The 19,842-nt window shown below is 41.0% G+C and overlaps 1 protein-coding gene across 7 annotated transcripts in view; it reads left to right on the forward strand.

Moving 5' to 3' along the window:
• TTC28 (tetratricopeptide repeat domain 28) overlaps window positions 1-19,842 on the forward strand; it is a 581,747-nt gene that overhangs the window by 413,739 nt on the left and 148,166 nt on the right. For all 7 annotated transcript variants that reach the window (XM_044930639.2, XM_006054175.4, XM_006054176.4 and 4 more), the window contains one exon: window positions 12,457-12,964. In XM_044930639.2, coding sequence (XP_044786574.1) covers window positions 12,457-12,964 — 508 coding nt within the window. The remainder of the gene's footprint in view (window positions 1-12,456; window positions 12,965-19,842) is intronic.

Below are 19,842 nucleotides of genomic sequence, written 5' to 3' on the forward strand. Positions count from 1 at the left end.
TATCCTTGTAAATAAGCTGTCCTTTTCTTGGGCTTTCTTCCTTCCAAGAAATGTCTCTTCTGCCTCTTGTATGTGCATTTGAACACATATGTGTTTTCCATCTTTTTTCCTCTCCACATTTCTCCATTACATCCTGCTCAGCCAAAGACAGCTTTTATTATTCAGTCTTCAAAGGGTGATTGACTCCATTCCAGCTCCCTACGGAACAATGTTTTATAGTCCACTAAAATTCAGGTTGGCTGGCAAGTGTGGAATGGAGTAGTTTTGATTGGACTAAACAGTATTGATGCATAAGAAACTTGAATGAATTATGTCATAAAAAAACTAATTTGAGATTAAGTTATCTGCCTATCACTCTCCCAAATAAAACTGAAGATATAGGTGAAACTGAGAATGGGAAAGAAGTTTCCAAAAGTCATGTTAACTGATTATTTTGAGTGAGTGAGAAAATCTATACCTGGTGAAACTCACTTCCCTGTAGGACTACCAGGACTCTAGGATTTTTCACTTGGTCATCATCTTGTGGTCAAAGAGCTATGTAGAATGGAATTCTTAATAAAAATCTTTCTGGAGGAATAGCATGTGGCTGCCGTGGCAAGTGTTAAGATGTAAAGGAGGGAGGAGAATCCTTAGGTAACCTGGAAGAGATGTTAAGAAGGAACATCTTCTGTTTGACATTCCCATCAGCCTCACCGCTTGCAGTCCTTCACGAGGAAGCAGAGCACACTCTTGCATTGGCTGCAACTTGGCAGTTAGAGCACACAGCACAGATGCCTGATGGACTGAATCAAGTGTACATGGAGCATCATGTTTAAAAAAAAAGAATTCATTATAAATTCTGGCAGTTTTTATAGTATAATTAAAATGTCTAACAGGATACCTCTGGGAAACTAAATGCAGTTTTACTATTTATAGAGCCAGCAGAGGTAGTGTTTCTTGCCAACTTTCATATCTTATGACCTATAAATTGCTCTTAATAGCTAATCTGTCATCCAGTTTCTCAAACAAGAAAGCTTGTTTCCTTATTAATCTGTTAATTTGCATCTGCAAAGGACATTTACAAATTCTTGGTTTGAAAACATTGCTGTATTAATGCTGGGCATTATAAATAATTTATCACCTGTGATAGAAACTCTTAGGTCTAGGTAATAGATCTTTCTGACACTGTATTATTCTTCCAACCCTAATATAATTTTGATAAAAATAATTATTGTGAAAGCTCCTCTGGCCCCGTAACATTAGAAAAGGCTGACGGGTTACTCTGGAGAAGTTATAACCATCACTAATGGCTCTCTAAGCTCATCGTAATAGATTCAAACCAGCTATTCCAACTATGGTATTCAGTTCAGTTGCTCAGTCATGTCCGACTCTTTGTGACCCTATGGACTGCAGCACCCCAGGCCTCCCTGTCTATCACCAGCTCTTGGAGCTTGCTCAAACTCATGTCCATTGAATCTTTGATGCCATCCAATCATCTTATCTTCTGTCATCCCCTTCTCCTCCTGCTTTCAGTCTTTCCCAGCATCAGGGTCTTTTCAGATGAGTCAGCTCTTTGCATCAGGTGGCCAAAGTATTGGAGTTTCAGCTTCACTTTCAGTCCTTCAAATGATTTCCTTTGGAAATCAGGACTGATCTCCTTTAGGATGGACTGGTTGTATCTCCTTGCAGTCCAAGGGACTCTTAAGAGTCTTCTTCAACACCACAGTTCAAAAGCATCGATTCTTCGATGCTCAGCTTTCTTTATGGTCCAACTCTCACATCCATATATGACTACTGGAAAAACCATAGCTTTGACTAGATGGACCTTTGTTGGCAAAGTAATGTCTCTGCTTTTTAATATGCTGTCTAGAAGACTGCTAAAGATTGTCTAATTAAAATTTTCCCTATTTTATGCCGAGTTTAAATCTCTTCTTCAGGCTGTGGCTGTGAGTTCACAATTCTTAGTGATCCCATTTCAGGAAGCTTTCTCCCTACCAAGAGCCTTAATATTTAACTGTTTTTTGTTTGTATTTTGATGATTTGTTTTTTCTTTGTTGCAATCCAAGAAGGATTTGTGGAAGCAGGAAACAAAACATGAAAGGGAAGAAATCAGAGTAATGAGAGGGTTAGGATCCTATCATATGCTGAAGCCAGGGCAGACTTTGTACCTATTATGGGATTCTATCTGTCTATTACAAGAAGGCTCTGTATTAAATCATAAGCTTCCTGGTGACTGAAACAAAGAGGTAAACATGACCACTTATAAGATTCACATTTTTCTTAAGATAAAATCATAGTAGCTGCTTTGTAGAAGCATTGACTCTGAAGGAAATTTTTCCATTGATTCTTATGAAGATGACATCAGGTGGTATTGTGGACAGTGTCTTCAACAATATAGATTATACATTTTTTTTATTATTTTGTCTGGTTGGTTTTGTGTGACTATTGAGTAAGCAACTCTGGACATTAGTGATTATTGTAACTTTTTGTACAGAATTACTTCATCAGTCAACTGCTGACCAAGGGTAGATTTTTCAGGCTATGGTACATTCATTATATAGAGAGTGGATATCATTTAAGATTGTAGGGAGTATATAGACCCTGCAGAACATGACTCAGTCTTCTCTTTCTACAGGTTTGTATTTGGTTGGCTATTAATTCCTCCTAAATTGATCTGCAGTGTGGGTAAATTACTACCAAGTAGACCCTTGCAGTTGGGTCTACAGATTAATACAGATTTTTAAAAGATTAGCTACGTTTCTGTATTTAGTACCTGCCGGGAGCTGGCATATTGCATATTGAGTGCATATTGCATATTGAGTGCAGCACTTTCCACAGCATCATCTTTCAGGATCTGGAATAGCTCAACTGGAATTCTATCTCTGCCAGGAGCAGGAGCTCCGCCCGTGGCAAAGGTCATGAGGAAGGAGGCTCGGCATATGCAAAGGCGGGATCGAGCCTCAGGAGTCCCCCTGGAAATTCTCGAGCATCTACCCCCCAATACCAGAGTCTGCCTACTTTCTGCTTTGTGCTTTCACCTACACCTCTGACTTTATGGGGGGCTGTCCCCCACTACCTCTCTCTGAAAAAAGAGTTAACGTACAGCTCCAGTTAATAAAGTTCCTGGGTGTAATAGTGTTTCAACCTACAAATTCCTTTGGAAGTCCTCTAGCCTGCCTGAATAGGTTTTTCCGGCCACATGTGATTGCTCAGAGCCTCCCAACTGTGAGAGGCATGAGATGTTCTAAACTGTCTAAATACAGATTCCTTTGAGCAGTTAAAAGATTGATTAGAAATTGTATTGGTGAAGGGATTTTCACTTGTTGGGCCAATGTTTGCTGCTAAGTTTCCATATCCCTTACCTGCTGTGTCCCTGGCAGTGTATTGATTAATATAATTGGTGTAAGTAGTAGCTTTAATGTTTGTAACCTGGGATCCTTGAGTTAATTCTTTTTCTTGTTATAGCCCACCACACCTTTGCTCTGTAGGAATGCAACTTTATCTAATGCTTTTGGAGGGTGGCTCCTGACCAATCACCTTTAGAGAAAAATAAGTTTTCTGAAGAAAGGGTCTTAAAATGTTAACAGGCCTCCGGGCGAGAAGATGATGCAAATCACCTAAGCTTTTGCATATGATAAGTTTGCAGGAAGAAAGCCTGGCTTGCTGCATGACTCTACCCCTTCCCCCATTATCCTCTATGCATAACTTAAGGTATAAAAACTACTTTGGAAAATAAAGTGCGGGCCTTGTTCACCGAAACTTGGTCTCCCCATGTCGCTCTCTCTTTCAAATTCTGGCTGAGTCTCCGTCTGGCGCGCGGAACCCGCCATGGTTGCTAATTATGCCTGGGCTTCTAAGATCCGACCGGGGAGGCCTCAGTGTCTCCTCTCCTTCGGGAGAACGGAAGGACGCCTGCGGCCTACGTAAGTTTGCACGTAAGTGCAAACTTCTTGTCTTGAAGTTTTATTGGTCTCCCGCGTAAACCAAGCTACTCAGCCTCTTTTCTCCACTGAATTTTCCTACTGAGCTATCCTTATTCTATTACTCTTTGTATCCTTAATTAAAGTGTAATTAAGCAGTTGTTTCCTGACCCTCGCCTACACCGTCTCTCCTTCGAATACCCTGGATCAGCTGGGGCTGGACCCCGGCAAGTACCCAGTTCTCCTCAAATTTAGTTTTTCTAGAAAAATGACTAAAATTCCCGCATGTAAAAACCTGTGGTAATTCAAATAATTGAACTACTAGATAGATAGTGACTGGAGCATGAAAATGATTAATTTATGCTCAGTATTGTGGTCAGGGTAGATGAGGTTAGGCTGCAATAATAGTCAGTTCCCAAATCTTAGCACCTGATTTCTTGTGCCCACTGTGTGTGTGTTATAAGTCTGCCAGGGCTCTGTTCCACAATGCTTAGATTGTCACTTGAAGTTCAGTTCAGATGGAGCAGTATGTAGGAAGGAGAAGAGGAAATGTGGTGAAGCCTACACTGGTTCTTAAAGCTTTACATGGATGTGAGCACATTTATTGGCCAAAGAAAGTCGTATTGCCACTCATACCTGACTTCTTGCAGGCAGGGATGTGCAGTCTTACCTGCTTTGATGCAGAGATACCAGCAAACTTGTGAATATCCCTAAAGCCTACCCTAATATCATGGAGGGGTTTAGTTGCTAAGTTGTGTCTGACCCTTGCAACCTCATGGACTGTGGCCCATCAGGCTCCTCTGTCCATGAGATTTTCCAGGCTAGAATACTGGAGTGGGTTGGCATTTCCTTCTGTACCCTTATATCATTAGTGCCTAACATAGATGTTACTGTATTCTAATTAGTCATTATTTTAGTTAAATATGTTGTTGTTACTACCAGTCTCCCTCCTTTTCAGCTACTTCATGGAAATATGTGAAAATATGAATCTAATCGCGTCAGTCTCCTGCTTAAATGTGTGGTTGTTATTGCCCTATGGGTGGATCATGAATTCTTCAGTAGAGGCTACACTGAGTGTATGAGCGTAAGAGCTGGTGTCTGATGTCTGTGGATGTGAACACTGGCTTTGCTATTAGTTGTGTATTTTTAGGCATGTCATTTTATGAGTCTAGCATTATCTCAAAAATGGATTTAATAAGAACACTTAAGAGGGTTTGTATAATGATTAAATGAAATAACATACATAGAATATATTTTAGATTTTACAAATTGATAGAATTCATCCAAACTTACCTTTTACAGGCTTCTCTCCAGTACCATCCCCTCTCCCAGGTCTAACTGGTTTTTTGGTCTCTAGTCACTATATACTCTGTCATACTTCATGCCTTTGCTGGTGCTGTTTCCATTTCCTAGAATTGCCCACTCCCCCAGTGAGGAAAACTCCAATTTATTTATTAATTTTTTTAACTAATAGACTTCATTTTTAGAACAATTGTAGATTTACAGAGATTGAGCAGATAGTACAGAGAGTTCTCACATTCTGTCTCTTTTCCCACTCAGTTTCCCCTCTTAGTAACATCTTACACTAATGTGGTACATTTGTTACAATTGACAAACTGATAGTATATTATTACTAACTGAAGTTCATAGTTTACGCTCGCGTTCACTATTGGTGTTACACATCCTGTGGGTTTTGACCAACATGTGATGCACTGTGTACATAATTATAATGTCATGCAGAATAGTCTCACGGCCCTAAACCCCCTGTGCTGTATCCTCTCCCCACACTGAAACCACAGATCCTTTTGCTTTCTCTGTAGTTTTGCCTTTTCCGGAGGATCACATAGTTGAGATTACATAGTGTAATAGTGTGTAGTTTGTTAAGACTGGAATCTTTCATCAAGCAATACACATTTAAGGTTTCCTTCATGTGTCTTTGTGGCTCGATAGATCATTTATTTTCAGTGCTGAATAATAGTCCATTCTAAAGATATACCAAGTCTTATTTATCTGTTCACCTATTGAAAGACATCTTGATTGCTTCCAGCTTTTAACCATTATGAACGAAGGTGTTGCAGACATACATGTGCATGTTTTTGGGTGGACATAGTATTCATTTCCTTAAGGTAAATGCTTGGGAGCATGATTACTGGATCATATGCTATGAGTATGTTTGTAGGAAATGACCCAAATATTTTCCAAGGTGGCTATCCCATTTTGCATTCCCATTAGCAATCAGTGAGAGTTCCTATTGCTCACTTCCTCACCAGGATTCGATCTTGTCAGTTGTGTTGGATTTTCACTGTTCTGATAGGTGTGTAGTGGTATCTCGTTTTTTTTGTTTGTTTTTTTTTCCATTTAAGATTCTTTTTTTTTTTTTAAATTTTATTTTATTTTTAAATTTTACATAATTGTATTAGTTTTGCCAAATATCAAAATGAATCCGCCACAGGTATACATGTGTTCCCCATCCTGAACCTTCAGTTCTCTGATGATACATGATGTGGGCATCTTTTAATATGCTTCTTTGCCATCTATATATAGTCAGCCCTCCATATCCACAGGTTCTGCATCTATAGATTCAACAAACCACAGGTTAAAAATATTTGGGAAAAAAAAATCCAGAAAGTTCCAAAAAGCAAAATTTGAATTTATCGTGCACCAGTTCTTTGGGAGGAATGATGCTAAAGCTGAAGCTCCAGTACTTTGGCCACCTCATGCAAAGAGTTGACTCATTGAAAAAGACTCTGATGCTGGGAGGGATTGGGGGCAGGAGGAAAAGGGGACGACAGAGGATGAGATGGCTGGATGGCATCACCAACTCGATGGACGTGAGTTTGAGTGAACTCCGGGAGTTGGTGATGGGATAGGGAGGCCTGGCATGCTGCGATTCATGGGGTTGCAAAGAGTCGGACGTGACTGAGCGACTGAACTGAACTGAGTGACTATTTACCTTGTATTTACATTAGGTATGCTGTGCTTAGTTGCTAAGTCATGTACAACTCTTTGCAACCCAATGGACTATAGCCTGCCAGGCTCCTCTGTCCATGGGGATTCTCCAGGCAAGAATACTAGAGTGGGTTGCCATGCCCTCCTCCAGGGAATATTCCCAACCCAGCGATTGAACACAGGTCTCCTGCATTGCAGGTGTGTTCTTTACTAACTGTGCCACCAGGGAAGCCGAATTTACATTATATTAGGCATTATAAGTCATCTACAGTTAATTTAAAGAATATGGGAAGATGTGCATAGGTTATATGTACATGCCATACCATTTTACATGAGGGACTTGAGCATCCACAGGTGTTGGTACCTGCTGGAGTCCTGGATCCAATGCCTTGCGGATATGGAAGACAACTGTATCTTCTTTGGTGAGGTGTATTTTTAGGTTTTTTGTCCATTTTAAAGTTGGATTGTTTTCTTGTTGTGTTTTAAGGGTTTTTGTTTGTTTGTTTGAATGTTTGATATATTTTGGATACGGATACAAGTCCTTTGTCAGATAAATGTTTTGCAAATATCTTCTCCCAGCTTGTAGCTTGTCTTCTCAGTCTCCTAGCCATATTTTTCACTGAGCACAGTTGTTAATTTTAATGAAATCCAACTTAGTAATTTTTTCTTTCATGGGTCATGCCTTTGGTGTTTTATCTATAAATCCATTGCCAAACTCCAGGTCCCCTAGAATTTCTCTTATCTTTAACGAGTTTTATAGTTCTACATTTTACATGTACTGTGATCCGTTTTGAGTCGGTTTGTATGAAAGGTGTAAAGTCTGTGTCTAGATTCTCTTTCTTTGCATCTGGATGTCCAGTTGTTCCAGCACCATTTTTTGAAAAGACTGTCCTTTCACCTTTGAATTACTTTTGCTCATTTGTCAAAATTAGTTGATTCTGTTTGTGTAAGTCTAGAGAATTTTCTTGAGTATATGAGTGACTAAGTAAATGAACCACCCAACAGACCCCAGACACTCTAATATCTTTGTCAGTTTTGACCACTTAAAGTGCTTTTACCAACATTATGTATTGCATATACCAATGATTCTAAAATGCCCTGGAGTAAAGGGTGAATTTTCTTATGCCTACCTTAGCAGAAGAGTATTATGAGTAATATGCTTTAGCATATGAAGATAATAACCCTTCCCATCATCAGTGGGGCAAGCTTCTTGTGTTGTCTTTTTAGTTTTGGTAACATAACGTCATGTTCTATTTTCTGGTCATCTGTCTTCTACCACATCTTTGAAATGAGACCCCTGCGTTGGGAAGATCCCCAGGAGAAGGGAATGGCAACCCACTCCAGTATTCTTGCCTGGAGAATCCCATGGACAGAGGAACCTGGAGGGCTACAGTCCATGGGGTCGCAAAAAGCCAGATATGACTGAGTGATTGACACTAAGTGAGTGTTGTCTTGTTTAGGGTAGGTAAATAAATGAAAATTAAACATTTTGAGCATCTTCTGTGAACCCTGAAAAGGGCTCTTTACGATTTCTATCTTATGTTGTACTCATCAGAGCACTGTGAAATATTAGTATTCCCATTTACATATAAAGAAACTGAGGCTCAGAGATGTGGCATAACTTGTGCAATATTACGTAGTTTTTCCTTTGAACCCATACATGCCTGATTCCAGAGTCTGTCCCTATTCTTCTCCATCCCTCTGCCTCTTGGGTTGCAGGTGGTTAATGCCTTGGGTTCATGGGCACTGAACTGGCAGGGGATACATCTGTGTGTGGACTGGGACAGTAAAGATGAAAAAGTGTATTTCTGGTACTAGTTGTGGGAGTATTTCCCCTGTTCTTAAAACTATATGCAGTTAATCAGGAATTATGTCAAATATTCTCTATCTGTGTGTTTAATCATCCCACAAAATAAAACCCTTATGAAAATATATACAATAAGGGGAAAAACATTCTAGCTGTGAAGGAAAGCATGTTTAATTCTTCAAAATAATATTTAATAGTAGTATCATCAATGTGGTTATAGTTGCGGTAGTTTTGTTGTTGTTTAGTCGCTAAGTTGTGTCCAGTTTTTTGCAACCTGGGTAGTTTTAGATTTTGTCTATTTTATGTCCCAAACTGAAAGTCCTTAAAGGTGGTTTGAAAAAATACGAGCCAGTTTCCTTCTCTAGCTTCATGTCCCATGAAAGGACTCGTCAGGTGCAGTTCTTCTGCAAATACTCAGGTTACAGAGCAAGGGGTAATGACTCCTGTGTGTGAAGTCTGCAGCTGGAAATCATGCTTTGGCAAGACCATGGGTAATTTATCTTTTGTAAAAAGAGAAAAGTGTTGTCTTATTCCAACCAGATAGTTTGTTAGCATAACTATTTGTGTGCATTTTGATATTCAAATACAGATGTTCCAAAATGTTTCCGCTGTGGGAAGCAGCTGCTGCTATTCTAGCACAGAAATCTCAATGAGATTAATATACAAAGGCAGTGTGAACCTTAGTGGCAAGTATAGCATCTGTTTGAGGTGGGGCTTGTGAGTCCCCTAGATAGTGGGTCTTCATATTCTCGTTAACAGCCTGAAACTATTGTTTCAGATCTAAGCTTGTTCTGAAGGAACAGGAACAAAGACAGGTGATTAATTTGTAATTCACTTAGCAGATAAATATCATCACGTGTATTTGCCCAGTGGCTGTAAAACACTGGCCTTCATTTCCAGTGGCAATTGATAGGAATATAGATGTTGGGTCACAATGACTGATGTTTTCAGTGCTGTTACTAGCTTCTGCTCTGGTAGCAGAGCTCAGCCCTGCCAGCTTGCAGTCATAAAACATCCATCCACACCTTAGTGATGTGTTTATGGAGAACTTCACAGTTTACTCTGGACACTCGCACGTACTGCTTCATCTGATTCCATCCTAACCCTGGGAAGTACACATGCTGTCATTATCAGAACAGTTTACATATAAAGAAAACACAGGTGAAGGGGTTGAATGACTTACCAGGGTGACACAGACAGGGCCTCTGACTCTAAACCCTGTTCCATCCCTATACTACGTCAAGCAGCCTTTCTCATTTCGGAGGCTGTGATGTGTGCTTCACAAACTATATTGTCCTATCTGGAGCTGCCGGTTTCCAGGACACCCGCATGAGGAGTCCCAGCCTGATGGTGCTGCCTGCGACTGGCAGGTGCCAGGGAAGAGCTAATGCAGTCATTCTTCCCTCTTTCCCTCACACCCCAGAAGGGAAATGCCCCAGGACTCCCTTTCCTTATGTTCAGGAGAGCTTGAACAAATGAGCTCCTATGTCTCTCCGGCATTTACAGAAATGAAGAACCAGAAGCAGAAGATCCCTGGGCTGTCATTTGGAGTTGCCATAAACCAGAAATTTCTAAGAACAGTGATGCCTGGGGTGCTGTGCCTGCCCCAGGCCTTATAAATCTATTCCCTGCAGTGTTCAAGGGCTCATTGCCTCCAACCAGACCTACTGTTTGGAATTATCTAGTGAATTATTTATGGTTTACACATTTGACAGAGGCTCATGGCTAAGTTTGAAAACACTCAGTTCCTGGCTTACTGCTGGGTCCTAGAAACATCTGTCTGGAAAACCAAGGCTCAGAAAAGTGAAGTTTCTAAAGGTCCCAGAACTCGGAAACAGCAGCACAGTTTTGAACCACGTGCGTCTGATTCCAAGTTATACTAGCTCCAGAGTGAGGGAGCCATGTGTTTTACTTTGAGAGCAGCAAAGATTTGCAGATGGGAGGGTTTGTGGACTGTGTTCTCTCTGGCCCCACTTGGGCACAGAAGGACCTCTGCGAGTAAGGAGGGGAGGGCCAGTTACAGAAGGAAAAGAGAGAGACTGAGCCCCTGGGCCTGCGGCAGGGAGGATAGAAGCTCATCGGGCGTGGGGTGGGGGTTGTGAGCAGTAGAAAGGCCCACGTGCAATGTGCTGACATGAAGTCTTAACCTCTGATCCCAAAGAGGTTCCCAAAGTAGGAACCAGAGGCCAGTTCACGTCCAAGTGGCATGCTCTTGGGTGACATCATTGCTGCTTCTGCCAGAATCATGTTGCTGCAGGATTGTGATGTTCACGGAATTGTTTCTGCTCTCCACCACTTAGAAAAAAAATACAAAAAAGTACATTTCTAAGTGTTTATTTCCTCTCTGTTTTCCTCAGTCTTTTTGTTGGACCATCTGTGAAATGATAAAAGCAGCTTAAAGCTGTATGGAACCTTTGGCAAATACACAATTTGCAAGCATCATGAAGATGGTCAGTCTCAAGTCTCTATTTCAGAGACAAAGAAATAAGGTAGCAAATCACTCACAGCTATAAAATATTAGTAAAGGTGTTCTGAAGCACACAGATGTGAAACACATCTGATAAAGCAGTGCCCTCATCCAGGTGCGATGGCCTTCCCTAGCCTGGGGGCCCTCGTGAAGATTGCTTGCCCATTTGCGAGTTTGTTTTACCATTTGTTCTGCCAGGATCACATGTTCATGGTAGAGGGAGGGAGCATCCCAAAGAAACGGGACTGCGTGGCTCCAGCTGTAGGTTTGGTGAGAAGGGAGGGGAAGACAGGCAAGTTGCTGAATGAAAAGAAGGGCAGGAAATGTGCAGTGTAACTGCCTTTTATGTCTCTGCAAAGGAGTTAGAAACTAGAGGTGAGACTCTAAGACTGTCTGTACTTAGTAAGATTCTCGAACCCATGAACACATGTAACATCTCCTTAGTTATATTTGTTTCCCTTTGGTTCACTATACCAATAAAGGGGCATTTTCATTAAAACCTTTAAGACAAAAAAGAGGTCATGTTCTTTTCTTTAGACAAGAACTACTTGAGTGGCAAGCAGTGTGAGGCGACCAGGAAGACAGCATCTTTCTGCAAAGAGGCCGAGGCCAGAAGAGGCTAGAGACAAGAACAGCAGAGCACAAACAGCAACAGCGGTGGGGAGGCCCCGTGGGGACCACCCCATTCACAGATGCAGTTGTGACTGTCGTTTTCTTCTGGCTCTCATCTCATCTGAGCCCTCCACCACAGCCAGCACTGATGAAGTCACACTGAGGGGGCAAAGATAAGAGAACAGGACCCTCCAGTGGGTCCTGGGTCACAGAATTATCAGTCATCATTCCTGATATCTCCCTTGCTGTTAGTGTATCCATTTGCTTTGGGAGAAGACAAGAATTGAGAAATGCCCAGGAGTGCAAAGAGCCGTGCATGGAGTTCTCCTATGAATGTCCTGTGTTATATTACATGTAATAATTAATTTTGATTTTCAACATTTTCTTGTAACTGCAGAGGTTAATAGCTATTAACAGAGATATAATATCACAATATTAAAAATGTCAAGTCTTTAAGATGAAGGTTGTATGACACACAACCTGTTTCTGTGAGATTCGGTATTGGAAGTTACTGATTAAATTGCCATTGTCTTTTATTAGGAACTTGCTGAGTGGAAGCACTGTTTTTCAGTTCTGCATAGGTCTGCAGACCTCTGATAGAGACACCATTGGAAATTATATTGGATGGTTACAGGCGAACTCTCAAACATTTTATCTGCTGAAACAAACCAAAGCCATTTTCTGATGTGCTTTCTTTTCTCTGCCTTATCCTTTCTCTCCAGGCAGCTTCATCAGCCCTGAGCAGTCTGGGCCACGTGTACACAGCCATTGGAGATTACCCCAATGCACTGGCCAGTCACAAACAGTGTGTTCTTCTCGCCAAGCAATCCAAAGATGAGCTTTCTGAAGCCCGAGAACTCGGCAACATGGGAGCTGTGTATATTGCCATGGGTGACTTTGAGAATGCTGTGCAGTGCCACGAGCAGCATCTGAAGATAGCCAAGGACCTGGGGAACAAGCGAGAAGAAGCCCGGGCCTACAGCAATCTGGGCAGTGCCTATCACTACAGGAGGAACTTTGACAAGGCCATGTCTTACCACAATTATGTGCTGGAGCTGGCGCAGGAGCTGATGGAGAAGGCCATTGAGATGCGGGCCTACGCTGGCCTGGGCCACGCTGCCAGGTGCATGCAGGATTTGGAGAGGGCCAAACAGTACCACGAGCAGCAGCTGGGCATTGCTGAGGATCTCAAGGACCGGGCTGCAGAGGGGCGAGCATCTTCCAATCTGGGTAAGTACAGGCTTCCTTGCGGGACCAGGGTCAGGGCCATGGACTGGAAGTTGCTGGAGTGACCCGCTATCTTTGACAGGAATCTGTGTGTTTATTTTCAGTAGTCCTCCTTGCTTGTGTTATATTTTTCCTTCAGATATATTTCCTTGGAGCCTGCCTGCTCTAAATCACAGGATCCTTTCTGTCATCCCAGCACTGTGAGCGTTAGAATGCTGAAATACTGGAAAAACAAAACACCCCAACCTTTTAATCTTTCTAGAGAGAAGAGCGAGCAAATTTATCTAATTAGAGAGAAGGGGAATGAAATGCAGATATAAAGCTATGTTTGGTTTAAATGAAAGGGAAGCTGCTAGGAAGTCATCAATGGAAAGGAATTTGAGAGGATTTTTGTTTAGAGAGATTTCTTTACTTGGTGACTTTCACACGAAGGAAGTGTATTTTTTCCTCTCAATGTGTGTATATTCACAAATGATACTTACAGTATTAGTATAAATGTATAATTTTTTTTTTTTTTGAAAAATTTAAGTAAGAAATTTGCAGTGTGTTTTGATACACACACTGGGTTGGGCACAAGGTTTGTTTGGGTTTTTCCATAAGATGTTATGAATGAATGAATAAGATGAAGGAATTTTTTAGCCACTCTAATACTTGGTTACAGTTAAGACCTTTATATATTTGGATGAATTTATAAGGAATGGTAAGAGGTGATAAGTATTAGTGTCTGGCTACTTCTTAGAAGATATTGGTAGCTTTTCTCTGTACCCAAGCAGATGTGGGTACATAATGAACCAAGAGAACAGATGTGTTCAGAGGTATATGCTGAAGTCATCCTTGAGCCTGGAGCCTATGGTTTGTGCCGCAGGAACTCAGGGTGGGAGAGGACAAGGAGACAGTGAACTTGTTGGCACTAGCGTATGCTTAGCAGATAGTGGCAATGCAGTATAGAACTCAGTCCCCTTTGCTTATGTGACCTACAAAACCCTACTTCTCTTCATATAATTTTAGCACTACTTCTTCTTCCCCTCTGCCTCCACTTACTGTAACCATACGTTTCATTAATATGGTTGTTAGAATAAGTCTGACAAATCCCTGAAGATGACACTGAAGATGAGATCAGAATGAGAACCTGGAGAGTCTGATAAAAACTGTAGAAATAAGTTCTTGGTATTATATATTCATTCAACAGATTTCAGGTATTTATTGAATCATTACTGTGTGCTGAATCCTGGAATAATTGCCTCAAGTGATAGAGAAGTTTGAAAAAAAAAATCCTTGCCCTCTAAGAACTTGTAATTTAGTTGGTAAAATAAGACTAATCCATAGGGCAACAGTGGACTCCCTGCAAAGCAGAGTTAATGATGTTGTGTTGCCATGAAATTCCCAGAAGGGAATCCCTGAGGAGTGGGAATAGTCTGGAAGGCTTCTTGGAGGGCATGGCACCCAGGTGAACCTTGAAGAATAGCTGAGATTTGGCCAGAAATGGGATGGCATTGATGACAAGGGGAATGTGATACAAGGAACTTGATACGATAGGTTGGCCTGTCTGAGGGACAGTGGCATGATTAGCCTTCAGGAATGTGCTAGAGGATGGTATATGAAAAGTAGGCAAGGAACTGCTAGTGAACAGGAGCTCCTGAAGATTTTGAAATGTAGGAGGGAGAACACTGACTAGATGTTTCAAGAAGACAAGTTGAGCAGTGGCATGTAGGAGAGGCTGGAGGGCTTGGAACCTGGAGTGTAGAAGGCTGTGCCTGTTGGACAGTTCATCTTGTGTCAGGAATCAATCATTTTGATTAGTTGTATTTTCCAAAGACTTTGTTCATATAAATTGTTGGATGTATTGGCATAAAGTTGTTTGTAATACTTCTCTATTTTCCTTTTAATGCTGGTAGGATATGCCCTGTTTCATTTCTGTTATTGATAGTTTGTATTCTATACCTGTTCAACAGCCCCCTCACCCTTTTCTAGATTATTCTAACTAGAGATTTATCCATTTTCTTGATCTTTTTAAAGAACCAACTTTTGTTGTTAATTTTTTTTCTATCGCTCATCTTATTTTTTAATTTCATTTTTTTGGTTTTGTTTTTAGCATTTTCTTTCTGCCACTTTCTTTGGGTCCTCTTTCTAGCCTCTCAAGGTTGTAATTTAGGTCATTGATTTTAGACCTTTCTTATTTCTAATACAAGCATTAAAACATATAAAATTTCCTCTAATCACTGATTTAGCTGCATCCAATAATTTTTGATATGTTTTTGCTTTCATTGGGTTTAAATTATTTTCCAAAATATTTTGTGATTTCCCTTTAAACCCTGTGCTGTTTAGAAGTACCATTTAAAACATTTGGGATTTTCCTACTTTATTGTTATCAAATTCTAGTTTAATTCCATTGTAGTCAGAGAACATACTTTGTAGTATTGCAGTGGGTGTCTCTGCAGGGGCTGTTTTGGTCAAGGTAGTTGATGGTTATATATTGTTAGCATCCACTGTCTGGCATGGCCAATGCCCTCAGGTAAACAAAGACTCTTAGACTGGGCAGTCTAAGGGCTTATAGAGTGCTTCTGAGAGCCAAGGGTACAGTCTGGACCTCTCTGGGCAAGGTTAATTATTTACTGCGTAAGTGCATATTAAAATTTAGATATAATAATTTTTAGCTCTAGAATTTCCATTTGGTTCACTTAATTAATATTTCAGTTTTCCTAAGATTTATGTGTTTATTCATTACGTGTATATTTTCCTTCTCATAGGCAGCCCTAGTTATTACAAAGGCTTATAAAATCTTGCTTCTAGTTCCGTGTGGATCATCTCAGAGTTACGCCCCTTTGATTGCCTGCTGTTGTCATTATTTTTTGGTAGCTTGACTGAGGTATAAGTCACATAGCAGACTATTTATCCCTTTAAGGTGTGTGATTCAGTGGTTTGTAGTGTAGTCACAGAGTTGTGCATTGATTGCCTTTTGTTTCGAGTTTTTAGTCACATTTTAATGTACTTTTTGATATGGAATTATATCCAACATTGTCAGTGATACTTTAGAAAGACTCTGGATTCTGATATAGTTTTCTTAGCAGTATTGACTTTTGTTGTTGTTTTACCAGTTAACTTAATTCAAACTCCAGATTCTGTCTTCCCTGTGATTTCAGGCAGCTGAAATCTCTGTTCAGTCTTTCAGCTTTCATGGAGCTGCTTAGGTCCCAGGTGCTCAGACAGTAAAGAATCTACCTACAAGACAGGAGACCTGGGTTTGATCCCTGGGCTGGGAAGATCCCCTGTGAAGGGAATGGCGACACTCTAGTATTCTTGCCTGGAGAATTCCATGGACAGAGAAGTCTGGCGGGCCCCAGTCCATACAGGTCACAAAGAGTCGGACATGACTGAGTGACTAACACACACACACATGCATATTTCATGAGTTAAACAGATATTTGTGTAGAATTTATACTCAGAATTCAAGGCTCCCCACTGTGACTCTCTCTGGGATTTTGCCTTTGTGCTTTCAAACCAGAAAGATGGTGTATATATACTTGAGTTTTAGTCTCACCACATAGCTCTGGTGGGGTTTGCCCTCTGGTCTCTGCCACCACAAAATGCCCTCTGGCAATTCAAAAATGGGAAATTGACCTAATGCCATTCCCTTCTGCAAAGAGTCAACTCCAACCTTGCTAACAATTTCTCATTGCTTTTGGTTGCACACCAATGTTTTTAGGTAAGTTCCTTCCCCTTCCCTCTCTGTACGAGCCCCCTGCCCCTTCCACACCAACCCTCCTGTCCCCTGTCAGACTCTAACTGTTATCTGTAGGTGGGTGTGTCTGATAGGAGCTGCTCCTCCATTACTGGAAGTGGAACTCCTCCTATCTGTTTTGTTATTGTTCAGTCGCTCAGTCATGTCCAACTCTTTGCGACCCCATGGACTGCAGCACACTAGGCTTCCATTCCTTCACTATCTCCCAGAGTTTGCTGAAACTTAAATCCATTGAGTCAGTGATGCCATCTAACCATCTTGTCCTCTATCATCCCCTTCTCCTGCCCTCAATTTTTCCCAGCGTCAGGGTCTTTTCCAATGAGTTGGCTCTTCCCGTCAGGTGACCAAAGTATTGGAGCTTCAGCTTCAACATCAGTCTTTCCAGTGAATATTCAGGGTTGATTTCCTTTGTGATGGACTCATTTTTGGTGGGGGTTTAGTCCCTAAAGTCATGTCTGACTCTTGCGACTCCATGGACTGTAGCCTGCCAGACTCCTAGCCCACTACAATTTGATATGTACCTTTTGTACCCTGAAAAAGATCAATGGTGATTTCCTGCTGGCTCAGTTGAAAGATCTCTTGATCTCACCTCTAAATTTCCCTAATCAGTACACAACATTTGGCAGGCTTTACTCTTTCATAAAATTCTCTCCTCCTTCAGTTTCTGGGAAGCACCACTGTCCTGATTTTCTTCTTGGCTGCTCTTTCTGTACCATCTTCATTGGCTTTTCTTTAAGAGGGGGAAAAAAAAAGAAAAGTTACAAAAGTGGTACTTACTTTTGTTAAAAATTCTTACACTATGAAAGGGTATAAAGTAGAAAAAAGCGGTGCACCCCCTTACATTCTTTCTTCTGTCGCACTCTTCAGAGCTAACTACTGTTAGCAATTTGGTGAGACTCGTTCCAAACCTTTTTATTATGCACGTAAACACACAGTAGTACAATCATATATGTAAATATGCACACGTGTGTACAGGTTGTTCCTTTTTTAAAAACTTGGATCATAATGTATATGCTTTTCAGCCACCTGCTTTTTTTAGCCCACTTTCCCTCTTGGGCTTCCCTCTGTGTCATTATTCAGATTCCCTACTTTATTTTTAATGGCCCTTTTCCATTGTATTGCCATGTGTTAAATGTGGGAGTTCTTATATTTTGTTCCTGATTCTTTCCCCTTCTTTGTATCTTGCTCTCTATCATTTACGCCACCACACCTTCAGCTGCTGCTTCAGCACACATTGTTTCTAAACTTGTTTTCACCAGGTCTGACCTGCTGCCTGAGATTGTTTTCACATCTTCAGCTGCCTAGTGGATGCTTCGTCTGATTTTCATGCTGATCTGACTAAGTTTGTGAGTCCAAATGGGAAATATCTTTTTCCTAAATTAGCTGCTTCTCCTAGCTTTTTTATTCTGTTGATTACAGCCCCATTCTTCTAGTCATCTCTATTAATTTTCTATTGCTGTTGTAACATGTTGCCACAAGCTTAGTGGTTTCAGACAACACAAATGGTTTCTCTTGCAGTGCTGGAGATAGGAGACTGAAATCAATTTCACCAGGCTGAGGTCAGCGTTAGCAAGCCTGGTTTCTTGGCTCTAGGGAACAATCAGCTTCTGGTGGCTGCCTGTGTTTGTTGGCTGGTGGCCTCTTCCTCCAGTTCCAGGGTGTGCCATTCCAGTCTCTGCCTCTGAGTCATCATATTACCTTCTCTTCCCACCCAACTCCTCTTGTATCCCTCTTTAAAAAAGGCTATTGTGTTTACATCAAGCCCACTTGAGTAATCCAGAATATTCTTTTCAAGATCCACAACTTAATCATACCTCCAAAATCCCCTTTGTCATGTAAAGTAATATCCACAGCTTCCTGGGATTAGAATGCAGACATTAGGGAGGGAGGGGTTTGTCATTCAGCTTGGTCATACCATCCTGACTTAGAAATCTAAAGTCATCATTGATTTCTTACCCCACCCCACCCCCTTTTTTTCAGTTGACACTCAGTCTAGCAGTTGTCAAATAAATATTCTCACTAAAGTGTTTTATTTTTCTTGCTCCTTTCCTGGTTGCCCAGTCTGTTGCAATAACCAACTAGTTGGGTTTTCCTCACTACCATCCCCTCCCTCCCATGTGTCCTCCATCCCACATGTCAAGAGTAGACCACCCTTCCTAAACTGTACCTCAAAATGGGGCCTATCATGGTTTCCATTTTTAAATTCTGCTGCTCCTCTGTCCATATTCTTTACCTAAAACTGCTTTTCCATCTTCTCTAATCAAGCCCCGCTGGCTGTCCTTTCTTGCTTTAATGTATTTTCTCAAGCTATTTCTTCCAGTTAGAAGAACTTCTGTGTCTCTATTTTGCTTGTCTAAGGTTTGCTCATCTTTTTAGTATTATCCCAGACACCATTCATTTCTTGAAGCCCTGTCTTGATAACAAGAAAAGTTATTTACCTTGTCTGAGTCCTGAGTCTACTTTAAAAATTTCTCTTATTCTGTTTCTATTCAATCATAAAATATGGTTATTTGTATACTTGTATAGTTACCTCCACTGGATTAAAACGTGATAGATGTGTGAACGAACAGCATTCAACTCCATGGTCGCTGTATCTCTGAGTATAACTGTTTAGACATAATGAGAACTCAGTAAGTGTTTATATGATTAGATTGGATGAGTCAAAGCTCATGCCAAGATGTTGTGCCTTGGTGGGATTGGAAGAATAGTGGTGCCTTTGGAAAGAAACAGGAAAGCTGAGAGGCGGAACTTGCCAACACCTGTTCCTTATCAAACGTGGTATGTTTGTTTTGGACATGCCCAGTATGTGTTTCTCTCGATGTAACATGAACAAATAGAACTAGAAACAAGTATTAAGATGGCATCATCCTAATGACACCTATAAGGTAAGAGAGGAAAGCCAGTCAGGGAGCCTGAGTCAGGATCACAGAGGGTGGAGGTGATCCAGGTAGAGTTCAGGGAGAGGAGAACCTCAGCATGTGGAAGGCATATCACTTGTATCAGAGAAGCCAAGGAGAATGAGATTTGAGTCACTAAGAAGGATTTTTGACCTTAGAGGCTTTCTGTGCATGTCTGAGGGAGAAGCCAATAGAACTTACGGAGATGGAGAAAAAGAGAAGGTGGAGATGATGAGAAATCTTTG

This window comes from Bubalus bubalis, chromosome 17, assembly GCF_019923935.1.
Source record: "Bubalus bubalis isolate 160015118507 breed Murrah chromosome 17, NDDB_SH_1, whole genome shotgun sequence".
In the NCBI taxonomy this organism is placed as follows: Eukaryota; Metazoa; Chordata; class Mammalia; order Artiodactyla; family Bovidae; genus Bubalus; species Bubalus bubalis.